Source organism: Stigmatopora nigra, chromosome 22 (assembly GCF_051989575.1).
Source record: "Stigmatopora nigra isolate UIUO_SnigA chromosome 22, RoL_Snig_1.1, whole genome shotgun sequence".
NCBI classification, from domain to species: Eukaryota; Metazoa; Chordata; class Actinopteri; order Syngnathiformes; family Syngnathidae; genus Stigmatopora; species Stigmatopora nigra.
This window is the reverse complement of record NC_135529.1, coordinates 3,613,755-3,623,987: the sequence shown is the minus strand read 5'-3', so window position 1 is coordinate 3,623,987 and position 10,233 is coordinate 3,613,755. Positions and strand designations below refer to the sequence as shown.

Genomic DNA, 10,233 nt, shown 5'->3' with positions numbered 1-10,233 from the left:
TTACTATACTATGTCGTTTTTTAAAGAAAAAAAGCCTTACTATACTATGTCGTTTTTTCAGAGAAAAAGCCTTACTATACTATGTCGTTTTTTAAAGAAAAAAAGCCTTACTATACTATGTCGTTTTTTTTAAGAAAAAAGCCTTACTATACTATGTCGTTTTTTAAAGAAAAAAAGCCTTACTATACTATGTCGTTTTTTAAAGAAAAAAAGCCTTACTATACTATGTCGTTTTTTCAGAGAAAAAGCCTTACTATACTATGTCGTTTTTTAAAGAAAAAAAGCCTTACTATACTATGTCGTTTTTTAAAGAAAAAAAGCCTTACTATACTATGTCGTTTTTTAAAGAAAAAAGCCTTACTATACTATGTCGTTTTTTAAAGAAAAAAAGCCTTACTATACTATGTCGTTTATTAAAGAAAAAAGCCTTACTATGTCGTTTTTTAAAGAAAAAAGCCTTACTATACTATGTCGTTTTTTCAGAGAAAAAGCCTTACTATACTATGTCGTTTTTTAAAGAAAAAAAAGCCTTACTATACTATCGTTTTTTCATAGAAAAAGCCTTACTATACTATGTCGTTTTTTCAGAGAAAAAGCCTTACTATACTATGTCATTTTTTCAGAGAAAAAGCCTTACTATACTATGTCGTTTTTTAATGAAAAAAAGATTTACTACACTATGTTAACCAGTGGTTTACTCATCAGTCTCCCATAACAGTGGTCCTGGGTTCAAATCCAAGTGCATGCAAAGATTTTCCCAATATTATTCAGGTGAATGAAAGAGGCAAAAGTACAAGTACTACTGAGTCCTCTCACTGGGTGGTGGCCCAGTGGCTAAGTCATCAGTCTGTTGCCTATGAGGTCCTGGGTTCAAATCCCAGTGGAGGCAAAGATTTTCATAATATTATTCAGTTAAAAGAATAAGTTCTAATGGCTACGTGTCTAACTGAATAAGTATTCAGTGGTGAATGAAGGATTTTGTTGAAAAAATGACTAAGTGTTTCACCCCATTTCCTTGGATAAAACGTTTCAACACCTATGTATAAGTGGGGCACGAGTTGGTGTAGTGGGTTGCACACTCGCCTTTGCACGGAGAGAACGTGAGTTCGCTTCCCGGTGTCGGCGGTTGACTGACCAAGCAAGCGGTCGAGGGTCGGCCGAAGGCCGACCCGAGAACGCCTTTCGCACAGACAGGTCCCTCCAACATTCTTCCGAACTGCCGAAGGCAGTTCGGAATATAACCTTTTACTGAAAAGTATGACTTAGTGTTTAATATAAATTAAAAAGTTTTTTCCTTTTTTTTTCTTCTTATTCCATTTTCTGAACTACTTGGTGTAGTGATCAGCCAAAGGGCGATAGCGGGAATCGAACCCAGGTCTCCCACACGGGAGTCCTGTGAACTAACCTCTGCGCCAACCAAGTGACTACACTTTTTCTTGTAATCATTTGAGTGTCTTTCCAAGAAATCCACAGAAATGACTAAGTGAAAAAGTGTCTCGACCAGGAATCGAACCCAGGTCTCCCACACGGGAGTCCTGTGAACTAACCTCTGCGCCAACCAAGTGACTATACATTTCTCTGTAATCATTTGAGTGTCTTGACAAGAAGTCCACAGAAACAATTAAGTGAAAAAGTGTCCCAACCGGGATTTGAACCCAGGTCTCCCAGACAGGAGTCCGGTGAGTTAACCACTACGCCACCAAGTAGCTGCACTTTCCTTCGTTATCATTAAGTCTTACTAGACTATTTTTTAAAGGATAAAAGCCAGTGTACATGCTGTTTACAGGGGAAAAAGCCTTATTATACATGATATTTTGTCCTAAAATGTTTACATGTATACTGACACAAGAAAGCTAAAAGTAGAATCATTATTGCTTAATGTTTTTCCAGAGCTTTTATTTCTGGATCTGTACACAAGGTATTAAAGTACAACAGAAGATACAAAAGAATGTTTAACAAAATGAGCAAGAACAGAGAGAAAACAAACAAACGGAATGTTTATAATACAATTCATATGTACAATAAAGATAACTTCTGTTCTGGAACATTTCTTTCTCATAGCCATTTTGATTGTCTAGAATTCTGAATATAATTACTTTGTAGCTTTTTTTTAAATTCACAAAGGTATTCAAATTTTTGTGTTTTTTCCTGTAAAATGACTTAAAAAAATACAAAATATAAAATGACATTTGCTTAGTGCTGGCTTGCACACACACACTCACACACTCACATATCAATAAAATATCACATTTTTCACAGGGTGGTCAAAAAAAAAATTACCACTTCTAAAATGGCCTTTACATTCTGACAAGTGTTTCCACAAACAAACCACAGAGTGAAATAATAAATAGCACTGCACGGCGACCCACCAACTACTGCATTTTTTTTCTCTCCAAAAAAAAAACCAAAAAACAAAAGGGGTCACACCACACCCCAAAAAGCAGCAACCATCCCTTTACCATGTGAGACAAAACATTTTTTCTACTTTTAACGTTAATGCTCAAGACCAGAAAGGCATTCTTTTCAGTCTAAGGGGGGGGGGGGGGGGGGGGGTAGCATGCGTAGGGAATGGAAATACCTAAAATAGTGGCTGTGAATGCCAAATCCCTCATAGTGAAATGTCAAAAACAAGATAAACGGGCAACTTTAACTTTGTGAGCATCCAGTTTCTGATTCTTTTGTCCTTTTTTGGTGATGCCACATATGTAAGAAAAGCTACACGGAGGGAAGGTGCTGTCAATAAAACACATTTTCATTGAAGTGATGCCGGGACGGTTTTGGAAACGTTCACAGATCGCATTTCGCGTCGGCAGTTTCACTGTATGTGACGATAAGGAAAGAGCCAAACGATCCCAAGTCAACCAGTAGAATGCAAAAAAAAAAAAAACCTCAGAATTCTCTACATATTTACAACATATGGCCATTTAAAATGCACATAGATTGACGAGGTCAGGTCATGAGACTTGTTAAAGGCTACTTGCTAATTCTTATGTACATCAATGAAGCCGAGGAAAGAGTAAATGAATTGCCCCGCAAACACAGAAAATGTCACGTACGGCCCCTGAAATGAACATCCTCATCACACAATGCATAGATACGGGAGGAGCCCGCACTGAAACATGATGCACTCCAAACACCGCCCACCCCTTGCTACATACACTGCCGACATTATCCACGCAAACACACACGCACGCACACAACAGTATGGGCTTCTCAGTTAATACTGATGTTCACACTACAAAAAAAAAAAAAAAAAAGAATAAAAATCCAAGTTGCGAGATGTAATGTGTAAAAACTCAAGTGAATTAAAGTGCCTGCATGATGCCAAATGATCCAACTGCAAAAACCGCTGCTTGCCAAATGCGGGAAAGGGTCAACTGGGCAAAACAAAATGGCAGGAAAACCAATCAAAATGAAATGTCCAAAGATAATCATGATAGTTGAAATCTGCTTTTGTTTCATTCGTGCTGTCGAGGATGTTTAAAAGAATTGGACGCCGTCACACTTGTAAGACACCTGATTGGTTAAAAGGTAGCCTTGTTTGGTTTGAATGAAATACTGCACCACTTTGGCCCTTTTGTGGAACACTTTGGAGCCCAAATTCAAAAGAATCATCCAAATCACCAGGAAGCCACAAAACAATGAATAAACCACAAGTAGATTTCAACCACTATAAGTGCTTCTGTTAAAGTTAAAAACGAATCACTGTTCCCACTGCACGAATAAAATCAGATGCACAAAGAAATCCGATTGGACCTGCAATGGTGAACGTAACTCGAGTACACGACGAGAAATATGCCCACAGAATAATCGTGAATGCAAGCAACATGCTGACTGCAAAGTACCAGTGAACCAAACGCAAACTTTGAGAGGATGGGGAAAGGGAAGTACCACTTTAAAATAAGCACCTTCTAAATCAAATGATTTTGGCAGCAGAGAAGAATGGCAGGGTGCCGTTGGGACGTGGGATGTTACCGCTGCGACAAACATAAAATGGCTATTATAAACTCTTGAGAGAAATCAAGATTCTTAGTTCTATATGAGAGACATCACTGATGTCATAGTACACAAAAAAAAAACGAAAACAAAAGTATATTTCTGTACATATATATAGCGATATATATATATAACGTGAGGTCAGTCTTTTATGTACAGCCCCCCCCCCCAAAAACCCTAAAAGAATAAGGGGCAGAGGAAGATCACTCGGACTGAAGTGCTGCTGTGTGCTGCACGTGATGACGCGCGTGCCCCCCCAAAAAGCCATTGGGTTCGCCAAAATCCGTTACGGACACGGCCATTTTCGCACCTGTTATCCGATGGTGGTGTGGCGCGGTCCGGCGCGCTTCAAAGTCCACGCCGAGGTTGCCCACGGAGACGTCGCCCATGAATGAGTCTGGCAGCGCCATCTTGAGTCTCTTGGAGGGCCGCTCGCAGTCCTTGGCGACGCACACACCGCTCAGCTGGCCCAGCTCCGAGTGGTAGAAGCCGGCATCCAGCATTTCGAGGCATTCGCCGTCCGCACCGCCCGACGGGAAGCCCAGCGACTCGTCGTGGTTGAGGGAGGAGGCCCTGTGGAGGCTCTCCAGCGGGGGGAAGCCGTATGAGTCCAAGCATGACGCCTCGGCCGGGCTGCACACCGTCGCTACGCTGTTGCTCAGAGCTGAAACACAAACATCAATCGCCCATCAGTTTTTTTTCCATACTCGACTGACCAATAAAACGTCATTGTACGTTCATCCCGATGACACGATAATCAAGAGATTACTGTAAACGGGTTATTAGTACAGTAAATTGTTTGACTGGAGCAGAAAAAATGAAATCCCTCTAAAATTATGTTTAAATATTGTGTTTCAATGGAATTTTCTTGTCTTTGGTGTTGCTTTGTTCCATTCAAGTCTATTTTTTTTTTTTTTTTAGATCTGAAGGTGATATAAATAATTAAAACTTTCTTACTTTGTATTTGTCAATCAAATGCCAAATGAAAAAATGAATAAATAAAAAAAAATACCTGTAAGGTCACTGGCAGTAATGGAGTTGAGCAGACTGAGCTGTTGGTCCGTGCTTTCTATTCTTCCTCCACCACCACCCGAGCAAACGGACGACGAACTGTCCACGGCCAAGCCCTCTGCTTCATCCACGAGCCGGTCCATTAGGTCTCTGTAATGCCAACCAAGGTTTTTTTGATAGTTGAGCATTGAAGGAATTTGTTTCGCAGAAACTTTGCCTGCTGATGTCTACTCACGTGACGCCTGGGTAGCTGCTGTACTTTTTCTTCCCGAAGCGATTCTGCTGCACGAAGAAGTCAAAGCGCTCCGACTTCTTCCACATGTAGTAAAATGCCACACATTCTGCTACCGTTCGCGTCGTCACCTGAGGTTGGAAAAAAAAAATCAATTCAATTCTCAATGCTCAATGCCTTCCATTGCCAACAATAGAGAGAACATGACTTACTTTATGTTTTTGAATGAGGTGAAAGTTCTTGTCATACATCTGCAGAGCATGTTCAAAATTCTTGCACTCCTCTTCAGACCACGGGGGCGATTTTTCTGAAAGCATATGTTTTGCAACAGCTTTTACTCATGTCAAGGTTAAACGACCTAAAGTTTACTAGGCATTTGACATTTGGTTAGCTGTTTGCATGCAAAACCTGTTAACTTGGCTTACCTTTCGAGGACTTTAGGTGGCTACAGTATTGCTCCAGGGCCTCGTGGGTATTGTAGTTGCACTGGACGAGCTCAAGCAAAGCCTGTGTGAGAACAAAAGAGGTTAAAACAAAAGCCGAAGTTAGTATGCGAGACTGGATTTGTTGGATAAAAAAAACACAAAAAATGTTACATCGGGAAGCTCATTAATGTTGTTCTCTTCTCTATAAAGTAATTAACTGTTGATGGTGATATTGTAAATATAAAACAGTGCAGAGACCTAAGCTGTAGATAAACCTGTTAATTTTCATTTAGCATTTATTTTCAAAAAGGTAACTTTCCTATGTGTAGATCTTGTTCCAAAAGGAGGATGAGTAAACTGACCTGTTCGTTGTCTTGAACGTGTAGTTTGTCGTGGGTTGTCTTTTCATCCGTCGTCCGCGAGATCATGTCCATCAAAAAGCTCTTGACCTTGTTCTCGGTCAGGGCACCCGGGCTCCACATTAACTCATCATCATCTTCATATGCTGCAAAGGGTTGGTAGTGTTAAGTTGATAGCACAATTAGATAGTCAGATGAATTCCCATGGAAATTTAAACAAGAGTAAATACCTTTCTCCCCATCTATGTAATGGCTGATGGTCAAAGGAACTTCCGCTTGGTACTCCGAGCCCACCATTATTTCCTTTTCATATAAATGAATGTTTCAGATTACAAAGTATTACATGTTTTCCATCAATTTCAGTGTATTAAACTACACACCTTTCTGGAGTCTTCTGGACTAGGACCATCATCATCACACTCGGAATCTTTATCACCATCGGAGACAGCATTGGCTAAAGAAGGGGTTTTTAAATTCATTTCAAGTTCCTTTGAAAAGCACAGATCTCTAAATGTGTCCAAGTTGTGTCTTAATTTACTTGTAGTATTTTTTGGGGTTGATGTCCATTCTGATATTAAATGTAAAAATTCTTCTGATTAGAATTCGCTTTATTCCATTATTTAAATACTTTTCTGATGATAAAATATACTTAAAATAATAAGCAAAATAAATAAACATCCACTGATAGATGAAGGACAGTTCTCCGTAGTAACTTACATCGGAGTGTTCTGGGGAAGAAATCAGTGGCCTCGTGGGAGGTGACTGAAGGGGTGAGGTCGTCTGCTGATGACTGGGTCTCCTCCTCGTAGTCCCCAGACAGTAAGTCTTTGGCAATTTCCTCCTGAGAATGAATGTATCAAGTTGACCAACAGTTTCAGCCGTGAAAAAATAAACCTTTCGCCCCCCTCACACACAGAAAAAAAACACGCTCACCTTGTCCAAAGTCATGTCGGGCAGCTCATCAGTAAGATCACCAGAAGAGCTGTCTATACTGGAACCACCTGAGGCCTCGTAACGATAGATGGCAAGCAGCTCATCGAGAGGCATGTTACCCTCCTGATGAAGAAAGTGGAAGGACATTAGTCAATAAGGTGTATGTTTAACATAGTAGCAACAGTAAAGTTAAATATTTTTTTGTTCATTCATCCACTCATTTTTTGCAAAGATATGTTATCAAATATGCAATATATTAATGAGCAACCTTCATGAGACTAAGTGAGTATTTACTGTAGATTTTCTTAAAAAGCCCAAACTTCAATATTATTTGTTAAATTTGGAGGTTTGAAAGTTTATAAACATCGCAATGTGGTTGTAGAATTAAACATACAACGGAAAGATTTCATTTTGGTAAATATGCTGACACAGAGATATAAGTGAAGCAATGTTTAGGGAATTAGACCATATTACATTATTATTTGCAGGGTGTGATACTTTTTCTATCAAGTAATATTACATGATATATTTTTCGACTTAAGTGTTTTGCGGTCAATATTGTTAATAAAGGCAGTGTTCAAAATATTGTAAATAATATACCTTAATTTTGTTAAAAGGTTGCAATGCTTACCTTTTCCAAATCTGCAATCTCAGAGCTAAAATTTCCTCCCCCTTCCAGAGACTCTTCTTCCTCCAGGGTCCTCTCGTCATCATACTCGTGAACTAACATCTCTGCGGTCGGATCAAAATCATGATCTTCTGACGACAAAGAGCCAACTGTGGTAGGAACAAAGAGAAAGGCCCAAAAATTAGTGGGTAGGCTTGGTGTTGTCCTACAATCTATAATAACAAATTTTGGCTGTTATAGTCCTTTCCCTCTCATGCTCCGTGTGCGCCAGCCTATTGCCAACTGTGCTAAATAATTAGGTGCTCCTCACCATCTTCGTCTACTGAATAATGGTCGCATCAGTGCTACCTTCCCCCCTCTTTGTAGTGTTCAGGTGCTATAAATAGAGCTTATATTTATCAAATTTAATTGAATTTTTTGGTTAATATTGTCAAAAAATATTTAAAGACTAAAATTACATTATTATTAATTGTTATCATGATATCGCCCAGCTGAGTATGTAAAACAGACATCTTACTTCAGCTGAGTATGTAAAACAGACATCTTACTTTTACCCAACTTCAAACCCTCATAGAGATTTAACACCAATTAAAATACCTGGACAACATTTTCTAAATGTATTCAAGGCACCCCCCTTTAAAAAAAATCTTTTAAAAAACATTTTGATTATATAGATAAGAATAATAATGAAATTTTAGGATTAATATCCATAAATACAAAAATAAGTCACTAAAATATGCACAAATCCAATGTAAATTTCACTTTGTTTTTCAAGTCTGTCCTTCTCACCTTTCTGCTGAATGTGTCACTTGAAGTAGTCAAGCATCATTTAGTCCATAATTTTCCATCGGAAAACTCGTTTACAACTTTAACTTCGCTGCACATTTTGCAGAGCAGGCCTTTTTTTCTTATTAATAATGATAATTGCAAAAAGTTTGTTACTATGGTTACATTTTTAACCTGAGAACAAGAACATCATCACATATTGGTCGTATAGGTCTTACCTGGACTAGAACTCCCAATGGAAGCCTGGTAGGATGGAGGGAAAAAAAATCACAGCATTAATTACACTTTAATACAACACACACAAACATACACAGATCCATTGATTTATATATACATATGTATGTACATGTATGTATGTTAGTACATACACATGTATGTACATGTAAATATAGGTACACACACAAGTATAGACCAGAGTTATGTTATTTATTTTTTAATTTAACACAAACGTGTTTGTAAATGTATAATTAGGTAATCAGTCCCAAAAATCGTGCACATAGATGAGCGCGCAAAATCGGCATTTACCGTTACCTGAACGACAGTATGCGGCTGAGACGGCTGGAATCTCTCAATACATATATAGCAACCATGGGACATGAGGACTTAAAAAATGACAAATCACGGAGACGTTTTGAAAGATTAGAGTGACGTTTATAAGCGACATAATTACCCAGCTAGCTAACATCACAGCACTGACGTTAACCCGTCAATGTCGATGCATGTAAACATGTACATTTCGTTTGGCGCGGCGGAACATTTGATGGCTTTCGAGTCACCGGCGGCGACAACTCGGACACGAATGAACGATTTAAAGATTCCGTCGCTTCGCTCACCTCCACAAAAATACGCACGATCTCGCTCTCTATTTTGTATTATTTTGGACAAGCGAATGCTAGGATGTACGTATCAATGTACGCTGCCGCTATACCCAAGCAGCTGAGAGCGAAGGCGCAGCGGCCTTGGAGTGAAGGATCACTCCAGACATTCGGGCACATCTACGGCCAAATACGACACATGATTTTGACATGAATCACGCTAAACGTTCGGAAAAAAACACAATCTGTCCAATCGCTAGCAGAAATATGGGAAAATGACACATTAAATGATAGATATATCGATTTAAGATCGATCGCTTCTCCCCTGTTTTCCCCCTTACCTCCGCCATATTGGTAGCTTTAGCTAATGAGCCAGTCGTAGCGCAGTACCCGGATGACAGCTTTCAGCCAATCAGAGAGCTTGCCGTCCGTCTGTCGTGACGCGGTTCAAAACCATCAGCAGATAAACGGGAATCCTTTGCAACATTGTAAATTTTCATGATTTCATTTGAAATAAAAAGAAGTCTAGTCGTGCAATGCTGCTTGTAATTCACCCCATAGTGAGATCCTGCATAATCTTTCTCACAACGATCTGTAGTCGTGAATGTGGAAGGTCACAGCTGCAGCTCTAAACCAATCCATTTCCAAAACTGTTATATCCCGACAAATGTCGACCATTACGTATAAACATGAACACGACATTGAGTAAACATTCACGACACAATTTGACACTGCAGTCACAGATATCTATCTATAAAAATACTCCTAGCGTATATCATTATTCTTGTTATTTACATCATTATTAATACTAATATTTTTTATCATTATGATTGGTATCACAAATTGTACTCTTTTGGGGAATAGCTTCCCTTGGGATGTTTAAAAAATAACCCAAATTAAATGTTTGTGCATTTTTATTAATTAGCTTAATAAAGAAGGAACATTACCATTAGTGGGGTGCTGGAGCCAATCTTAGCTAACTTTTGGCACCAAAGCAGGGGCCACCCTGAATCAGTGGCCAACCAATCACAGGGCACAAGGAGACGGA

The 10,233-nt window shown here is 39.1% G+C and overlaps 1 protein-coding gene across 1 annotated transcript; it reads right to left on the bottom strand.

The window, feature by feature from the left end:
• Positions 1 to 1,865: 1,865 nt before the first annotated feature.
• LOC144215795 (mesoderm induction early response protein 3-like) lies at positions 1,866 to 9,408 on the bottom strand. Its single transcript, XM_077744937.1, has 13 exons — positions 8,902 to 9,408; positions 8,589 to 8,613; positions 7,588 to 7,733; positions 6,957 to 7,079; positions 6,741 to 6,864; positions 6,404 to 6,477; positions 6,254 to 6,326; positions 6,027 to 6,169; positions 5,665 to 5,746; positions 5,452 to 5,546; positions 5,243 to 5,370; positions 5,009 to 5,157; positions 1,866 to 4,660 (listed from the first exon to the last, which is right to left on the bottom strand). The coding sequence occupies exons 1-13, from the start codon at positions 8,965 to 8,967 to the stop codon at positions 4,200 to 4,202; spliced, it is 1,689 nt and encodes a 562-aa protein (XP_077601063.1). The 5' UTR covers positions 8,968 to 9,408; the 3' UTR covers positions 1,866 to 4,199.
• Between the last annotated feature and the right edge of the window lie 825 nt (positions 9,409 to 10,233).

Excerpts from the sequence above, each read along its gene's own strand:
- LOC144215795 (XM_077744937.1), bottom strand. The coding sequence starts at position 8,967 with ATGTCCCATGGTTGCTATATATGTATTGAGAGATTCCAGCCGTCTCAG. Across the intron at positions 7,734-8,588 it reads CATTGGGAGTTCTAGTCCAG|TTGGCTCTTTGTCGTCAGAA; the intron begins GTAAGACCTATA and ends TTCCTACCACAG. Across the intron at positions 5,371-5,451 it reads ACCTCATTCAAAAACATAAA|GTGACGACGCGAACGGTAGC; the intron begins GTAAGTCATGTT and ends TTCCAACCTCAG.